Raw genomic sequence first — 19,259 nt, 5'->3', positions numbered from 1 at the left:
CTCAAACGATGACCAACTTTGTGAACCACCCCACTTTCAGTGACACTTTGCTCACGGTACATGTGGTATATTCACCGCTTGACGTAGTACTCTAGCATTGTCTTCATCATGATAGCACACTGAGCAAAAAATACATGATCAAACCTCCTGAAAAGTGGGGTCTTGGAGGCAATGTCCATTGTCTCCGTCTGCAGCATTAGGACTTAGTTTCGGCCTCTTTTGGCCACTCTGTCAGAGTTTCGCCGAAGCACGTTTTCTGCTATTGTGCACAAGTGCAGAACATCCTGGGAAGGGCTGTGGAGGCCACCGGCGTCTTTGGCAAACACCAGGCCACGTTTGTCACTTGTGACCAGCACAATCCTGGAGCATTCTGGACACTTGGTTACTTTGGCAAAGTTTATGGCTACATTCCCAACGATATACTCGACAACGCAATCAGCGAACTGAGAAAGTGGCTGGTAGGAGTTGGTCTCATGGGTGCCTTCACTCGTGGAAGCTTCATCTCTTGACTGGACTTGCTGGTGGCTCCCTGACGAGCTGACAAAGAGTGTTGCGGTGCCGTCAACCTGGCAGTTGCCTCGGGTTGAGGGCTGGAGATTGGCGACCAGGCATTTCCTATAGGCAAAGCGGAACTCGAGTGCCGTTGGGTTGTCGTTGTTGCCCGTCCTGTTGCGCACAGTCACAAAAAACAGCTCAAGGTGGTCCTGGCTGAGCTTCCTCGTCCGCAGGCACCTGCGTAGTGGACTCGGGTCCCAGACCAGGTCTTTAGCGAGGCCCTTGATGAACTCTAGGACAATCAGAAAGCCGAGGATTGGGGTCTTCCTTGCTCCTTGGCTCAGTGGCTGGCCCGTTGAGTCCTTCAAGCACCGGAGGTAGTGTGAAGCCTGGTCGATGCGTGTCAGCATGTTGTCCTTGTTGATGGCGCGAACAAGGGCCCTTGCATCCATGACCAGGGGGGTGATAGGACTTGCTCAGGTCGAAGACGTTGTCGACTGCTGCAGCCAACTCTGCGGTGGCCCCCACACCCTCGAAGCCTCGGATGCCCTTCACCCTGGCAAAACAACATAAGACAATCATTCTGATGTTAGCCTGAGACTGAGGCAGGAAAAGAGGAAGTTTCAAAGTAGAAGAAAAAGGAACAGTCGAGGATACGTCTCTAACACATTAACATCAGAATGGTTAATTTCCACCAGCTCGCCTGCGCACTCACTACAACAACATAAGACAGCTCACTGACCGACTTAGGGTATGGGCCGCCAGGGAGACCTTCATCTTTTGGCGCTAGAAACCAATGTGCGTTTTGCGCAGCTTCTTGGCAGCATGAAGGCCCCCTTGTTGCTGCAGGCTGTCCAGAAACTCGAGGTATTTCCAGGCCACGACCCTACTTGCCCCATCCCTGATGCACTGCTTCTCGGCAACCAGGTTGCGCATTAGTTTGATCCTGTGGCAGCATCCAAAAGTCCGTAAACCTTCCTGGAGGGGTCAGAAGGGTTGGGAAACAGCTCGTCAGCGGAAAAGCAAAGCACACACCAAGTGCTGTAAGCACGAAAATGTTGCAGTTACTGCCGTCGACCGTCACGCTGATGCACTCTGCTCCGGCCTCCTTGAGTTTGGTGGTATACTGGCGCACGAGATTGGCCCGACAGCCGCCGTCCAGGGCGTCGATCAGGGCATATCCCAGGGGGATTTTCCAGCTTATGTTGACTGCGACCACCAGAAACACAAGTGCATGCTGGGCATAGGCGACGCAGTCGTTGTTGTGGATGCCGTGGCCCAGGCCACGGTACCTTATGACCTCTTTGCCGTCCCAATCACTTGTTTCTTGATGCTCAACTCGTCGACCATCAAGCGGACTTGAAGACGTCCCTTGTGGAATTCTTGCGTGACTCTGTTGAAGGACTCCCTGGTGAAGCCTGGGTTTCCATCTCTCACCGCTGCCAATTTGGGAAGAGCACTTGGGTGTGGCAGCCTGATGTGCTTCCGCAGAAACTTGTACGCCTTTGCCAAATAAAAGTGCGTTGTGAGGGAAAACTTGCGCACATCCTCTGCGTGCTGGTCTGGGTGTCTTTAACAAGCATCACGCAGTCGTGATATGCGACTGGACGCCGGTGCAATGCTCATTCACATCAAAATGGGTAGATTCTGGGACTGAACAGACATCTGGGTTCTGTAGCGTGAGCTCTGGCTCCGCATACTCCAAGCTGTGGTGCACAAACACATCCGGTCAACGACCAGCCCTGAGGAGACTTCAAGCCAATGGTACAGGGTCAGACAGAACCCCGCACCAAACTCGCTACAAGGCACGCGTCGTGAAGTCCCAAGAAGCTGCTTCGTTCTGGGGGAAGACTTGGTGATTTGGTGACTGGCCGAGGTGGACACAACGGCAGTCAAGACACTCTGCACGGCACCATCGCGTCCATTCAGGGATACACAGAGCTTTAGGGCAGATAAAAGAAGAAGAGTTTGCACCACTAGGACACGGGCAGACAGAAACCTCGCACCAAACTTGTTACAAGGAACGCGTCGTGAAGTCCATAGAAGCTGCTTCGTTCGGGTGGGAGACTTGGCGATTTGGCGACTGGCCGAGGCGGTCACTACGGCAGTTGGTACACTTTGCGCGGCACCGTCGCGTCCATTCCGGGGAACACAAAACTTTGGAGCAGCTGAAGAAGAAGTGTCTGCGCCAATGGGGCACGGGCTGACAGAAGCCTCGCATTAAACTCGCTGCAAGGCACGCGTCGTGAAGTCCGAAGTTCGTTCCGATGGAAGACTGCGACGGCAGTGTTATTGGCGGGGCTTGGTGATTTGGCGACTGTAATAAAGTGTTAAGATCCTGACACGGTTTTTCCTGTGAGTTTGAGTTGCTCGCTGTCGTTCCAAAATTGTTCTTCCACGCGTGATGCACACAGCAAATCTCTGATGTTCAACTGACGTTCAAACAACGCTTAGCGATGCGACCAACGTGGGGCTCATTTTGTATTACTCTTTTGCGATAACCACGCAGACTACGAGCGAAAAACCGACGAAAAGACGCGGGCCGTGGAATTGCCATGTTATACCTGCGTGAGTGATCATGAAAAACGCAGAAGTGGCTTTAAACCGATCCTACGCCACGATTCCCGTTTGTCTGCTCGGAACCGTCCCCCACGGCCCCCGCGAAGGCTCTGGGCGCTGCAATTTTTTCTTTGACGTCACGAATTTTGTGAGTTCACGTGACGAGAAATCACTTTTGCGTACAACACGGTGGCAAACCGGGGGGAGGGAGTGGAGGAAGGGCCTCTTTGAAACTTTAGGTTTATTACCCCTCTACCTGGTTGGGATGGGCCAAGGTGGGTTAATATTTTGTAATGAGCCATCCGCAGACTGTCGCCGCGAAGCGGCGTGGATTAGGGTGCGGGGGAGTTAACACGCGCCCCAGTTATACACCCGCCGTCCTCCACTGCGCGGGGCTGAAATTGGCGAAGGGGGACGCCGCCAGTGATTTCCGGTCGCTAAATGTTACGTCAGGGAGTCGCTCCCTATACGAGGCTTGCGCATAACGTCATTTCCGACGACCTACAAATAAAATGGGAAGAAGGAGCTCTCCTCTTATCAAGATCCTCCTTTGTGCCTCCCGGATTTTCACAGGCGTCGCTATTCTCCTCCCAGAATATTATAGAAGATTAACCTGTCACTCAAAATTCTTACAAAAGCAGTTTCCCTCTCCTCTTTTTACATGGTGTTCAAAAGTATGCGATGTGACGTCAGTGCAAGGAGCCTATAAGCAGCCAATATATTGCGACCTCCATTTCTATGCGTCCTACTGCCTAGCGTCTCAAAATATGCACCCCGCCGCCATCTGTCGGCGCTTGCAGAAGGTGTTTCCTAGCCAGTTTCCACAGCCAATGGAACCGTGGCGCCATCCCGTCACGACGTTGTGAACTTTGAATACTCAAAATACTCCACATCATCTAAGGTCAACGCATGTACTAGTGTCCTAATGCTAACGCATTAAAAAGTGTGACTGAGTGTAAGTGTTTTGCCCCCATCTTAGAGCAATACTCTTCTTGATTCTAGATGTTCGATGCCTACATGCAGATCTTGGCTGTCGGCACAAGCAACTAATGACGTCCTCGTGTAGAGGTCCTTCTGAATCAGGCAGGAGTGTCGGTGACAGTCTCATAAGGGAGGGAAGTACCTGCTCGGTGAGAGACGTTGAGCCAACACTTGAAGGTCTCATCTGGAGGTAAGGTGACTCTCTATCACGTTAAATTCAGTCATTTTTTGTTTATACGTAATCGCAGAATAGCAGGTGGTGTATACGACATGAATGAGACAGGTAATTCAGGAAGACGGGATATAGAGAGCATATTGCGAGGTGCATTAGAAGCATATCTTGGGCACAAGATGCAGATTTATTAGTGACCGGGGAGCAGGCATAAAAGTTCCACGATCACCATCGGTTACAACAGTCAACATCACATTTTAATTACTGCTTACATTTACCCGATTGACCCCAGATGCCCCTCAAGTTACTTCGAAGCGCACGTACCGTGTCGACCATGCATATACCCTTAACATGGTCTGCGGGCCATTGTCGTTTGAACGTGCAGAGGCAGTGCATACAGTCGATGTGCTCCGGAAGACTTGACGGTTTCCCGCTTATATGTTAAAAGAATATAAATAAATCTTACGACAACAAGTTTCCGTTAACTTACCCCGAAGATCCTCCCGCATAAGCGATCATAGTCCGATGGAGTCTAGTTTTCCCTCTTCACATCTATTCACGATTTCGGGGGGGGGGGGGGGGGGGGGGGGGGAGGTACGGCAGACAGGAATCAGGTTAAAATTGAACTTTACACCGTTCCCAGCGTGCAGCTGCAATAGTGAAATCTTGAGAAAAAAAATCAGGTTTCAACCAAGACAACATATGCCCGAACCGCATGGCGTTTCTTGCCCACACTCCGAACCGGAAATGCGCTCAAAGTGCCACCGCCGCGCCGTGACATAAGAAAGTTTAGTTTGTGTATGTGTGAAGAAAGCCAGTAGCTAGTGGCACTCGACAATTTGGGAAACCATTAATAGGCACATTCAGTGCATGAGATAAATATGGGCACAATCAGCAATGTAGCGGTTTTAAGATGTTTACAATGTTTCATGCTATATACCCAAAACCCAGAGCACATTAACTTGTTGTGGAAAGGTGTGTGCTAAATGAAGCAGGCGAAATGTTAGACATGGTCAAGAAAACTTGCATGAATTATAGCGACTATATGAAGTATAGCAGCTGGACAATACAACCAGGTCCACGCCTCCTTGAGGGCAGTTGTGGCGAGCTGTATCGGGCTGCTGAAAAATAGGTTCCGATGCTTGCAAAGGTACCGAACGCTCTACCACCACCCGAAGATCCCCGGTGCGATTATGGCAGCCTGTGTAGTGCTCTACAGCATCTGCCTCTCCTCACGGGAGCCCGAGCCAGAGCCGCCATCGGTCTCAGACTTGGAAAGCAGCTCCGACAAAGAGTACGATGTCGAAGAGTCCAGCAACACCGCAGATGAGCAGAGGGCGTCCAGTCAAGGCGCCTGTACCAGCTGGAGGAAGCACTTTGGGACCGCCTCGTGCTCCGAACTATCGCGAGTTATTTGACGAGCATCCGCCGTCGACTTCGACGCAGTCACCGTGGTCCTCGTCAGGACCACTGCTAATGACACACTGCCAAAGCCAGCTTAAACTCTTTTTTTTGTGTGTGTGTGTGTGTTTATACAGTGGTGCGGATCTTCTGCGAGAGCCTGTTTGGACCATACCTCGGCATTCTCACTCATGAGTGCGATCACTCACGATCACTCACGCTCACCATCAGATTTGAGGTGATCGTGAGTGAGGCCGCGAGTCTCGAAAAATTATGAGCGTGAGTGTGAGTGGGATCGTGAGTTATGTGAATTTGTGAGTGTGAGTGTGATCGTAAGTTATGTGAACTCATGAGTGTGAATGTGAGTGTGAGTCCTGAGAGCTCATGAGCGTGAGTCTGATTGTGAGTGTGATCGTGAGTACTGAGAACTCATGAGTGTGAGTGTGAGTGCGAGTCCTGCGAACACATGAGCGTGAGTTTGATCGTGAGTGTGATCGTGAGTTCTCAAAACCATTGAACGTGAGTTTAAGTCCAGAGAACTCATGAGTTTGAGTGTGAGTTCTGAAAACTGATGAGCGTGAGTTCTGAGGATTCACGAGTGTGAGTGTGAGCTTGAGTTCTAAGTGAAGTACTCATGAGCGGGAGTTTTGCGATCTTTTGAGTGTGATTGTGAGTTTCAAGGCTCATGAGCATGAGCCTGGATCAAGACGTGAGTCTTACCGCTCATTCACACTGGAAGCGGATCCGCGTTCGCAAAGCGAATGCGAACGCGGTTGTAGTATAAAGATCCAGTACAATTGCACGCGCACTTGATGCCATCGAGTGCGCGTGCAGTTGTACTGGATCTTTATACAACCGCGTTCGCAACCGTTTTGCGAACGGATATCCGCTTCCAGTATGAATGAGCGGTTAGGGCAGATATGAGTCCGGTGGTTGCATTAGTCTGCCTGATGACGTGAGAGCTGCCGGGCCATCTTAGTGTGCGAGGAGACTCCCGCTTCGCAACTACTGTGTGGGGCTCAGGGTTGGGTTGGGTGTCGCTCGCCTGCTCCTCCGCCATGTAAGCGCGCTGGGTCCTGTGGAGGGTGGAGGAAAGGAGGGTGGTGCTTGCTCTTGCAAGCTCCTCCTTGCCAGCGCCCTCTGCAATGTCTCAACCAGCTGCGGAGGGCAGAGGGAGTATGGGGGGGAGGGGGGGGGGGTAGCTTTCGTCTCTCCTCGGCGTTCGCTCTCCGCTTCTCGGCAGACGGCGAGACGCCAACGGACTGACGGCGCCTCGTGGCGGTGCGGTAACGCCGGAGCTGGGGAAGCGCTCCAAACGGTTAGCGCTCCTCTCTCTGTGGCATAGAAAGGCTCGTGTGGATTTCGGCTCCTGTTGCCAAGTTGGTGCAGGTGCGCATAGAATTTTATGATTGCGTCAACTATACCGTTCGCACGGCTGCGACAAAATTAAGTGACTCGCATGATCCTCATCATCACCCAATCGAACAAAACAATTTTACCGTTCGCACGGCTGCGACAAAATTAAGTGAATCGCATGATCCTCATCATCACCCAATCGAACAAACAATTTTATCTTTCCGCACACATCACCGTACTTTTCGCATATGAGTTAACACTCAAAGAGTGCAACGAAAGCGGTGTCATGATAGATCAAAGCTTCGAGTGAGATGTTTTACATTGTGCGATATCGTGCTTTTATGTGTCGTTCGGGGCAAGATAGCACAAGCGCATGATATCCAGCCAGCAATGGCCAGGCGGAGCCACGAGAGTGCTGCACTCAGCTCCACAAGCGGAGGTGCCTCTGTTAATGGGGCGGCCAGTCTGCCCGTCAGGCCGTGGCGAGCGGCGGCGATCCTAATTTCAGCAGTTCCTGTGTGCACGTGCGCGCCATGCCCCTGTTTATTTTATGTTTGGAGCATATTCTAGAGTTGTCATTTGAACACCAGTTTGAGTTGTCGTCATCACTTGTGGGGTCGCTCTATAATAATCGCCGCCCGATCGGTCTGAGAAGGCAGCGAGAAGGCAGCGAATGGGTTTACTGCACTTCCCGGTTGCCCGTCTTCGAAAGCCGGCAGTCGGACCCGCCGACCATAGTTGTTGCCCATCGTTCATAGCTCGCAGTCGGAGTCCGTGTCCAGGCCTGCGGATCGTCCTTCCCACGCCAGCGCTGCGTTGGCTAGCTGTTCCGGGCTATCACAGTCCGAGTCTCGCTGCAGAACCACTCCTGGACCGTCATGGCCTATAGGACGAAGGGCTCGCCATTTCCGCCAGTCCTGATCCGAACCTCGCTGGTGGAATGCTCCGGGGATCGACATGGCCCGGACCAGCCAGAACGGCCCTATCGTTCCTGCTCGGCCCCAGCCTCGTGCAGCACGCTCTTCCTCTTTCCTCGCCGGCTGGCCCCTGCTCGCGCCTCGCTCGGCCGTCCTCTTCTTCTCCCTACGCCCCCATGACACTAGAATAAAATGTGGATAATTAGAACCGAACTCTGCATGCTAGAGAACAGTACACAAGCCTGGTGTAAAAAGGCGACAGGCAACAGAGTGCACGTGAGAAGGATATTTACGCTTCCCATGAGTTTTTTCAAACGAAAACCTTTTGCGTCCTATTTTTTGCACGCCGTCACATTTTTTACCAGACTCAGGATAAAATTTTGTAGCCGAAACAAACAAAACATTTTTTCTACGAAAATCCACTATTTGAAAACTTGCAGGTTTGGAAGGTTTTGGTTGCGACCGCGCGTGCCGAACGGCTCACGCGGTCGCAACCAAATGCACGCTTAGAACTACGAGTGCCGGAACGGGGCAACGGGCATTTCGCCTGAAGACCTGATCGCCTGATCCTCGATGACACAGCAAACAATCGGCCGGATTTTTCCCACCGTATTTCTCTATGTGGCTGTCTCAGAGACTCGTAAAACAACTTGTTCAATATGTTATTTTAACGAGTGGTCTGCAAAACGAGTTTGCCAGACCACTTTCCAAACCTGCACATGTATTTTCGTTCAATTCAACAATTAATGTAAAATTCACTTACTTGATGCGTCGCACTGCAGTAATCCACTACTGTCGCCGTGTCGCTTCCCAAAATCTTGAAGGGAAGCGGTAAAGCTTGACGCTTGAGTCACCTTCGCGACTGTGGCAGTCTTTCACGCAGCAATAACGACGTTTATTTTTTGGGGAAACTCTACGAGTAGGCGAAATGTCACAGGAACTTAGTGAGGTCATGGAGACGTGAAGTTGAGACTTACTTTTACGAAAAACGGTTCCAAAAAGGCTCGCGCCGATCCGAAATGCCACGTTCACACGCGGTTCCTAAACGCGCCCGCCCGCAGTCCCCGTGCGACCCGGGTCGCCCACCTGTCTCACTTCAATGAATTTACTGACTCCACGGGATGCGTAGAATTCGCCGTGTGCCGTGCTTACACTGAGAAGTAGAGGACGGCGGCGCGCGGCGCCGCAACGTCGCGGCGCCTGCCCCACGGCCACGGCCGGGTTGCCGGCGCTCCGGCTGGGCGCGACTGCGAGGCGCCAATTGCCCGGGTTTCTCGGGCTTCGTGCGTGACGCTGTGCTCCCCTTGCCCGTTGTTTACTCAAGCTGCGTTTTTACGTTATTATGGTTGAATGTATAGGTACTCAGAGGGTGGTAAGAACTTCTTGTAAAACAAAAATGTTATATTTGAGAATCAACTTTTTACAATTATATTGATTAAATTCTAAAACACTTCTTATCGCTTGAAGGCCTATGACACATATCGCGATGATTCAAGCCCGTAATGAAATTTTACAATGGTGTAGCACAGGGCATGATTGATCAGCGGGTCGTTGAAGACTTGAAGTACGCTACTGCGTTGAATGAATACTTGTCAACCGAGCGACAGAACACCTGTCTTGAACCGATGGCTACAGAAACGACGCAGGTTTGACAATTATGTAACATAAATTATAATATTTCTTGTGAATGTGCAACCAAATGACTAGAAAAACCGTTTGTCATAATTTCTGCCAGTTATGAAAAAAAGAATGCCACTCAACTTCAACTTCCCGAATTTGCTGCTAATTTCCTGGAACGAAATGCGCGAAATAATGTTAAATATTGTGTTTAAGAACACCGACCAGTTCAATTTTGAATGTGCCCGCGTAAGCTTTTGTTGTCGCAAAACTGTGACACTTCATGTCGTGCAAGCACGCACACTTAAAAGGACCATGAAGACACGTGCACCTTCGATATTTTATTTTACAATTGGAATAGGCTTCAGGCAATCTTGGCAAAGTCATAACTAGGGATGCCGCGAACCACCCTAGGTTCGAATTTCGATATTTTCAAACCGAATTGAGGTTCGAAATCGAAATATTTCGATATTTTCAACAGTACCGAGGTTCGAATTCGAAAAGTTCGCAACTTTCAAACACCGGGGAGTTTCGCAATCAAAACGTTCGAAGCTTTTACGATTTCTTAAAATTCGGATTCGGTTGTTTTGAATATTTCTTTACTTGTTATTTGAGAAATTCGAAGATTTCCAACTTTCCTAACTTGAAATTCGAGAGATTCAAAAATTTAGAACTTCTTAGGATCTAAAGTTAGAAAACTGCGAACATTTCGAACTTCTTTGAATCTGAATTTCGAAAATTTGAAGATTTCGAATTTCTTTGGATCTGAATTTCGAAAAATTGGAACTTTTCAAATTTTTATAGACATAAAGTTCGATAAATTTGAAGATTTCGAATTTATTTCTGTACAAAGTCCTAAAGTTCGAAGGTTTCAATTTTCTTTTAAGGCTAAACTCAAAAAGAACTTAGAAGGTTTCGAATGTCTTTAAAGGCCAAGTGCGCAAAGTTCGAAGTCGGGTTTTCATGTTCCTCCACAGTTTCAGTTTCAAATATTGTTTTCACGCCTCAGTGGTTTTCATGAAATCAGGTTTAGAAAAGTTCGGGTATGATATTTAGACAGTGCGAAGTTGGTGAGGCAATTAAATGAGACGTCGAGTGTCCCGGATGTACTGGAATATTTGCCAGTGCAGAGCGACGTGTGACGATAGAACAGTGATTGTGACCGCCAGCCCGGAGGGGGGGGGGGGGGGGGGGAATTAACGTGCATCACGCAGTAGTGATCACATGAACGCAATGCTTAACGATACAGTCGATACTCATGCAGTATGAAACGGCCAGGGGAAGGCAAAAGATTCAGACACAGAAAAGCTTGAAACGATCTGGCAAACTGCCTCCCTACCCCCTTGCACGCTGATAGTAATCCGATCGAACGCCGCCCGAGTGACGCTGGCATATAGTAATATTAGTTTGTACATGCTGCAAAACCATGATGGAATGAACTTTGAAAGAAAAATTGTACGAAGAAAGAAAAACGAGAGGAGAACGTCTCAAACTCAGCTAGCTCAGGACAACGTGGAGTTTGAGACATTGTCCTGTCCCCTTTTTTCTGTCTTCTTACACTTTTTCTTTCAAATTTCATATCCAGTCTCAGGATTTTGCATCACGATCAACATACACCAGCTCGCCTGCACCTTGGCAATTTTTCAGTTTGTAATTGCTCTAGATGCTTATTTTCCGGGACGGAAGAAACGCCGAGCAAAACGCACAGAAGCCGACACAACTCGAGGTCGAGGAGCGTTCTAACATACCAGTGACGTCAGAAAAGTAAAAACTGGGGACAAAGAAAAGAAAAAAAAAAGAGGGGGGGATTTTGGATTGTTAAAGAAAACAATACGGGGAAAGACGGTGTGGTCGAGCTTATTTTAATGTGAAATTATTTATGCATATGTATAGCTACTGTCGTCATACACAGCATAAAAGATCGCGTAGATGGTCGTTGTTAGAAACTCGTCACTACTCGTCACATGCTGAGTGGTTCGGAAGTTCAAAGCTATGTCTTTGCAACCTATATAACTATGTCAATAATAATAATAGTAATAAAAAAATTAAACATAACAATAAATGCGGGAATAAAAAGCTGGCGAGAAAAAAGAAACTATCAAGAATCCGCCGGAAGTGTTGTATTCTTGCAGATTCAGAGGCCCAGAATTACGAAACAAGTTTTCCCTACCAAAATGTGTACAGGCTAAAAGAAACACGTTCCAAAAACGTAAAACGACAAAAAAAAAAAGATTTTTTTTTAATGACGTAGTTAAGTATTTAGGAGTCATGCTTATTAATTAAGGTGTTTTCTTTTGGTTAGGAAAGTTTATCTTTCCAGAGTTGCGTCGGCATTGTGTTTTTTTGCTTTCTACGTTTGGGTCGGCGGGGCCAGAGCGGCCGCGACGCGGGAGCGGTCCCCCCGCCAGTCGTTAAGAAGCGTCTCGGGTTTCGGGGGTCTGCTCGGACCGGGACCGAAAGAGCCCGCGCTGGAAGATGCTTGTGGCTTATAGCCGAATGTTCGTGTATGCAGAGGGTTTTGCCGCTTTGTATAAAATTGTCGCTTTTTGCCCGATGCAATAACTTAGCGGTTGGCGCCAGTCAGGCTGGGAAAATTGCAGAGAACAACTCTACGAGGAATTTAGGTTTGACCGTTAGGACGCCAGGATGACAGCTCGCCGACCATTGGAGAACAGTGTACCACGTGTGAGTGGCGGAATTTGAAGAGATTGGTCGGTTCCTGAGGGGAAAGGAGGCCCCTACGGACCTACAAAAAGAGCGCGGAGAGGATTTTGAGGGATTCGGACTTTGGATTTGATGGAGAGAAATTGGGGACGCGGGTCGAGACTTTAGACGAGGTGGGATAGTCTCCCAAGTTGGGAATTGTAACTAGTGTGTAAATAAATGCACATAGTTGTTTTCAAGCAGTGAGTCGACCCGTCACTCAGCGACGTTCGTGCCACCACGCTCCAGACCATCGAGCGAAACCTGCCTCCCACACTACCGGGAGGAACAACTTTAACTGGCGCAGTCGACAGGATGGTGGCGCGATTTCCGGTGAGACGACGTGGCGGCGACCTGCGGGCAAGTACGTGAGCTTCGGCTCAACGGTGGACGAGGCAGCATCCCTGTGAGAAGCCTCGTGGGCTCCGGCTCGAAGTGACCAAGGCGGCATCTACGTGAGAGGTCTTGGGGGTTTCGACCCGACGTCAAAGGTGGACGAGGCAACATCCACGTGAGAAGCCTCGTGGGCTCCGGCCCGAAGTGACCAGGACGACATCCACGTGAGAGGTCCTGGTGGGTTTCGACCCGAAGAGAAGAAGGCGACTTCCCCGTGAGAGGCCTCGTGGGTTTCGACCCGATGTGAACAAGGCGACATCCTCGTGAGAGGCCTTGTGGGTTACGACCCGAAGAGAACGAGTGGACGGAGCAACATCCACGCGAGAAGCTTCGTGGGTTACGGCCCAAAATACAGCGACGACGCAGCATCGTCTACGTGAGAGTTTGCGTGGTGTTGCGACCCGAAGAGCGGAGCAGCCGGGCCCGAACCCAAGACCGACTCCGGTGGGTGACTTCCAGCGACACCGGAGAGGCATCGCCTCAGGAGCGGCGCACTGACACAGGTAGGACTCATTTCTGTTTCCTCCGGGTTTCGCATGAGAGTGGTGTCGCGGTCGATGACTAAAAGAGCTCGACGTACTATGAGTTAGAACGGTAATTAGAGCCCGGCGATGTTGGATGACGTATCGAAAAGGGGAGGGAGTGAAAGGGAGAACGCTCTCCAGCTAAAAATTGCATCTTTAAGACTCAAACTCGAGATAGCCAAATTTTACGCTAATCAGGACGAGGAAAATTGGCGCCGCGGTGGGAAAGATGAGGGCCAGGTTGGAGCGAACGGGAAATTCGAGGTGGTCGTCAAGACGGGCGAACAACACCTAGTGGAGTGGGAAAGTATCCTGCTGCCGTGGACGACATGCCCGGAACAGGTGAACATCGAGGCCCGCTGCGAAAGCGTGAGCGATGGTGACAGCGGCGAAGGGAGTGAGGGCGATAACGCGTTTGAGCTAAAAATTGCAGCTCTAAAAGCCAGGCTCGAGATCGCCCAATTTAATCTGAAGCAGGCAGAAGAGAAGTCGCGCCGCGGTAGGAAAGACGAGGGCCGGGTCGGAGCGGGCGGCGCATCCGATGCGGTTGTTAAAACGGACAAGGGACACTCCAAACCTGCCGAGAAGATAGACGCGGACAGCGATGACTGCGGCGACATCGAGGTCGAGCCGGCGGTCCGGACGGGAAAAGGGCACCAGAAGCCCACCGGGAAAACGGACGACGACGACGGGTCACCCGAAATCTTGAACAAGCGGCAGAAGCTTGAAAATCCGGAAGAAGACCGCGAGGAGAACGCATACGGCGATGACTGCGGCGGCCGCGAGGTGAAGCCCGTTAATAGGAGAGCTGACGCGGACGAGGCAGATGCACCCGCCGGTGATCCGGTGACGCAAGGAGGCGAGAGCGAGAGCGGGAGCGATGGTGACGGCGGCGACGAGGGGACGAACCCGGTTGGCGACATCGAGCGCCGGGATCCAGGGAACCCCGGCGCACCGGTCACCGCAGCACTGGGCAGGCAAGGGCCGTCCCAGGCTGGGAGGAAACGGCTGCGCAAGAAGCGCATCGCCAGGTCGGAGTCGGCGGTCAACAAGAACTCCGGGTCCAACCCTGCATCGGCTCCGGGCTACGACAAGGACGGTCATGCAGAGGATGTGAACGACGGCGAGAGGACGGCGAAGAGAGCCTTGATTCCTCCGATCCAGGCGTCGAGACGGAAGCTCCGACTGCGGAGAGGCGCCGACTTCGGGACCAGGGCCGTGTCGTCGCCGAAGGTCAGGCCGGTGGTGCATCGCAGGGCGCCGCCCAGGGACAAGGTTGCGTCGCGCTACTCCACAAGGGGGAGTCCGGACGCAAAGTGCTGCAAGGGCGGCAAACGCCAAATGAACACGGAGGAGACGAGGAAGCCACACCGGTCAGTGCCCAGAGCTCGCACGCGTGAACAGCAGACTTCAGGTTTGGGCTCGGGATCGGCGGGTGTTGCGGAAGCGACTGACTGCGAGCCGCCCCAGGTAGTCCTCAGAACGTCTTTCACGGCGACGAGATGGACGACCAAACGGCCACGATTAGGGGGGTAGCTAGCCAGGCTACTAGGTTTTTATTTCACTTTTAGTCTACATTTATGTCACGGCCCCCCTGACTCATTGTTCTTTTGGCCTTCGGTTGGCCCCTCGGTATATTATATTCTACGAAATATATATTTTTCGTGTTCGGTTTTTATTCTCTGCGGAGAAGTTTGAGTGTCCGCACGTAATTGAAACGTGTTTCGTAGCTTTAGCGTTGGTAAGCATGTCGAGGCTAGACAGGCATGATTAGGACGTGGTCATTATGCCACAGTTTTGAGAGCTCCCACCACTGATTTTGCGGGACCCTGGAATGTACAGGAGTGGGTCCAACCTGTGTGATTTTGGGTGGCAGTTTGACTTTGAACATGACAGCTATCACGGCAATTTTTCTTTTGTGTGCCCAGTCTGGTGTGTGTTGGACGTTTTGCCTGCGGCAGCCGTTGTAGTGTTTCTGGTTTTGGAATTGTAGTCATTTTCTTATTTTTATCGGTGCCGTTTGATTGTGTTGACATTTACGAATGAGCAGTTGGTGAACTTTTAGAGCGTAATGTCGACGTTGTTGCTTTTGGCTAACTTTGGGACAAGCGGTCAGTTCGAATATTTGCCAGTGCGATATTCGGGGAAGGAATTTATGTTGCGCTTACATCAAGTGTCAACGCAACAGTCTTGGTGGGGAGGAGTTAAGTATTTAGGAGTCATGCTTATTAATTAAGGTGTTTTCTTTTGGTTAGGAAAGTTTATCTTTCCAGAGTTGCGTCGGCATTGTGTTTTTTTAGCTTTCTACGTTTGGGTCGGCGGGGCCAGAGCGGCCGCGACGCGGGAGCGGTCCCCCCGCCGGTCGTTAAGAAGCGTCTCGGGTTTCGGGGGTCTGCTCGGACCGGGACCGAAAGAGCCCGCGCTGGAAGATGCTTGTGGCTTATAGCCGAATGTTCGTGTATGCAGAGGGTTTTGCCGCTTTGTATAAAATTGTCGCTTTTTGCCCAATGCAATAACTTAGCGGTTGGCGCCAGTCAGGCTGGGAAAATTGCAAAGAACAACTCTACGAGGAATTTAGGTTTGACCGTTAGGACGCCAGGATGACAGCTCGCCGACCATTGGAGAACAGTGTACCACGTGTGAGTGGCGGAATTTGAAGAGATTGGTCGGTTCCTGAGGGGAAAGGAGGCCCCTACGGACCTACAAAAAGAGCGCGGAGAGGATTTTGAGGGATTCGGACTTTGGATTTGATGGAGAGAAATTGGGGACGGGGGTCGAGACTTTAGACGAGGCAGGATGGTTTCCCAAGTTGGGAATTGTAACTAGAGTGTAAATAAATGCACATAGTTCTATTCAAGCAGTGAGTCGACCCGTCACTCAGCGACGTTCGTGCCACCACGCTCCAGACCATCGAAGCGGAACCTGCCTCCCACACCACCGGGAGGAACAACATTAACTGACGTGTTGAACTTGAACAGTATTACATACCTTCCCCCATGAGTTAATTTATTCCTCAACGTGAAAAAACAATAAATACATAATTTTGTATTCTGCAGATGGCAATAATATGTACTGTCTGTGGTGTTAATTTAAATGCTGCGAGACGAAAACAATTACCGAGTTTAGGGCATAATCGCCCGTAGATACATGTTTGGACATTTCTTCGAAACTCATCTTGAACAGCAATATTCTTACCTAAAGACGACACTTACCTAGGCCATACATAGATAAGTCTCAAAAAGTTTAACATCTGTACCATACAGAGCTTCGGCTATAACGTGCTTCAAATATGCAACGAACGACAATTGTCAAAAACCCGTCGTCCTTGTTTGCTCCTTCCGGAATTTATTTCCTTAAAACCAAGCATGCCAGATAATTGAAATAAACGGCATTGCCTTTCGCAAGGAATGCGGCATTGCATGTCGAAATTTGAGAAGAGAAATTACGAATGTACATCGTACAACTTGAATCCAAATGAAACCGCCCGCCCGTCTTTCGAAGTTCGACGAACTTGTAACTTTTACCCTAAAAGTTCGAAGTTCTTCGACCTTTTGACTTTTCAGGAATCGAAAGTTCGAAAATTTTCGAATTCTTTAGATAAATAAATTCGAAAGTTCTTTGATAGGATGGATGCTTGGGCGAGTTGGTGAACCATACTTGACGGTGACAGCGCAGGGAAAACCAACCTCAGACCAGACACTCAGGAAGACACGCGCGTATGCTTGTCTTCCTGAGTGTCTGGTTTGAGATTGGTTTTCCCTGCGCTGTCACCGTCAAGTTCGAAAGTTCGAAAATGATCGAATTTCTTAGCGTAGGGAGTTCAAAAGTTCGAAAAGCTTCAACCATTTTAGTGGAAGAAATTCGAAAGTTCGAAAATCATCGATTTTTTTGTCTATCAAGTTGGAAAGTTTGACAAGCATCCAATTTCACAGCGTAATAAGTTCGAGAAGGATAGAACTTTTTAGCGTAAAAAGTTCGAAGGTTCGAAAAACATTGCGTTTCTGAACGTGTAAAGTTCGAAATTTCTAAAAGCGTCGAACTTAGTTTAACAAGTTCGAAAATTCGATTTCCGTCGAATTTCTTGAAATGTAAAGTTCAAAAGTTTGAAATATTTCGAACCGCTTAAATCGATCATCGAACCTTCGGTTCGAAAGAAGTTCGCGGCATCCCTAGTCATAACTCATAACCTGTACTGACGCTTGTGTGCCGAAGAAATCACTTAAATAGACCCCGCTAGTATTCGTACCTGTGGCGACGCCTCGAAAAGGCGGGAAGACCTATTTTCCGTGACGTTCAAGCGTAACATCAGAGTAGGCTCGTAAAGGCCGGTTCACACATCTGCGTTCCGATCTAGAGGAACGACAGAAACGACACGAACGACATGACACCGGGACCACCGTGACACATGATCGCTTGATAAAGCTGCTCTTTGCCATCTCTGTCACGTTCTGTTATACGAACAGAATCGTCCCGGTGTGATGTCGTTCATGTTGTTTCTGTCGCTCGGAACGCAGACGTGTGAACCGGGCTTGAGGTAATAGACCGACCCACCGCCAGTTTCGCTACGCCTCCTCCGGCGCAATGCATTGCGGGAAGAGTAGCCTTTCCGCACGAGGGTCAACGCCGCTGTAGGCTTGCGAGTGTCGATCACGAGCCGTCTCGTGCACTACCACTGGCTCCTGTGAAGTACAACTATAGATATGGCTGCGTCACGCACGCTCCAGACGGTTGGTGAGGGGGGAGGGGGTTGTATAAAACGGGAAAAGGGGTTTAATGCCTATGCAGATTATCCTCCAGGAAGGGGGAAAGAAAGATGAGAGAGGGGTTTGGTAAAAATAGTTGGCCGCAAATATGCAGAAGGGTGCCAATCAATCAATCTATGTGAGGAAAAAGTTGGAGAGGAAATGTAGAGCGTTGGGCAGATCATAGCTCATGGGAAACAGCGACGCGCGCAATCTAGCTGGTAGTTGTGTCTCTTTCAGGACTCATATGAGTCACACAGGTCTGTCGTGTCGCCGCGAAGCGGCGGCGCGATTAAGTTCGCGTTTCACGGCTACCACAATTGTCATTGTGGTAGCCGTGAGAGTGTGTGAGATCGGTCTATTGGTCAAAGCGGACGGCGAGCTCTGGTTTTCATTTTTTGTCGGGAGATGTTTACAGATATTCCGTTTTCCTGGTTGATAACAAGAAACTATTGATATGTCGGCCTGAAATGTTCACTACAGTACACACGGAGGAGCACTGTTGAGCACTATATAAATAGGATTACGCTTCCAGCGAGAGCTCGAGCACGTAGAATCGGTCAGCTGCCCAATGGAAAAGAAGACGACGTAGGCGATAGATCTCCGCCAGCTCCAACTCTACAACAATGTAAATACCTTGTTCATCGACTCTTAAAGACTACCGAAACCGACAGGTTAACCTCTACATCACTACCTTTTTCGGAAAACTTGCAAGACGAGAATGCAAAACATCAGTTTTGGTATTTTGCGTGTATTGCTGGGCACAAAATAAGCCTTACATAATTCTACAAAAAAAAAAAGAGCGGTATACGAGGCCACCACCGCGTCGCGAAACACTCCTTTAGAAAAAGTTTGGAACGATTATGCATCTCGCGAGCTTCGAGTGTGCACGCAGCCAAGAGCACGACAGAAAGCAACAATTACGTCCGGCCGTCTGGCTGTCCAGTGCCCAGCCTCAGCTTCATAGGGCGCGCTCCTTACGTAAACAAATAGCCGCTAGACAGGCCGAGCACGCGCCCGTACAGCCAAACGTATCCAAAAGAACGCCTCGCCGCACGCACCACTCCAGCAACGTAAGCGCACAGCGCACTGCGTACAAAGAGTGAGGAGCATTTGCGCTTGCGCCCCCTGCGCCCTGCCCGTAGCGGACACCACCGTAGTGCGCTGCGAACATGCGAAGAACGCGAGACGCCAAGAAGCCGCGTCTATGAAAGAGAGAGAAAGAGAAATGTCTTCTAGACGTCCGAGTAAAAAAAAAAAAAAAAAGAAGTGTCGACGAAATGTAGCAAACTCTGTCAAGCATCGAATGTCGAAGAAACGGTCTGCCGATGAAACATCGCAGTGTCAATGAAACGATCTGTCTATAAAAACTTGTTCGATGAACTGCGCGCCAAGT

At 50.0% G+C, this 19,259-nt stretch overlaps 1 protein-coding gene across 1 annotated transcript; it reads right to left on the bottom strand.

Moving 5' to 3' along the window:
- Positions 1–203: 203 nt before the first annotated feature.
- Positions 204–947, bottom strand: LOC120846938. Its single transcript, XM_040218844.1, has one exon. It carries the CDS (start codon positions 945–947, stop codon positions 204–206), a length of 744 nt encoding a protein of 247 aa, XP_040074778.1.
- Positions 948–19,259: the final 18,312 nt, after the last annotated feature.

This window comes from Ixodes scapularis, unplaced genomic scaffold (assembly GCF_016920785.2).
Source record: "Ixodes scapularis isolate PalLabHiFi unplaced genomic scaffold, ASM1692078v2 PGA_scaffold1__304_contigs__length_218370807, whole genome shotgun sequence".
In the NCBI taxonomy this organism is placed as follows: Eukaryota; Metazoa; Arthropoda; class Arachnida; order Ixodida; family Ixodidae; genus Ixodes; species Ixodes scapularis.
Note: the sequence above shows the minus strand (reverse complement) of the source record. Positions and strands in the feature narration are given on the sequence as shown.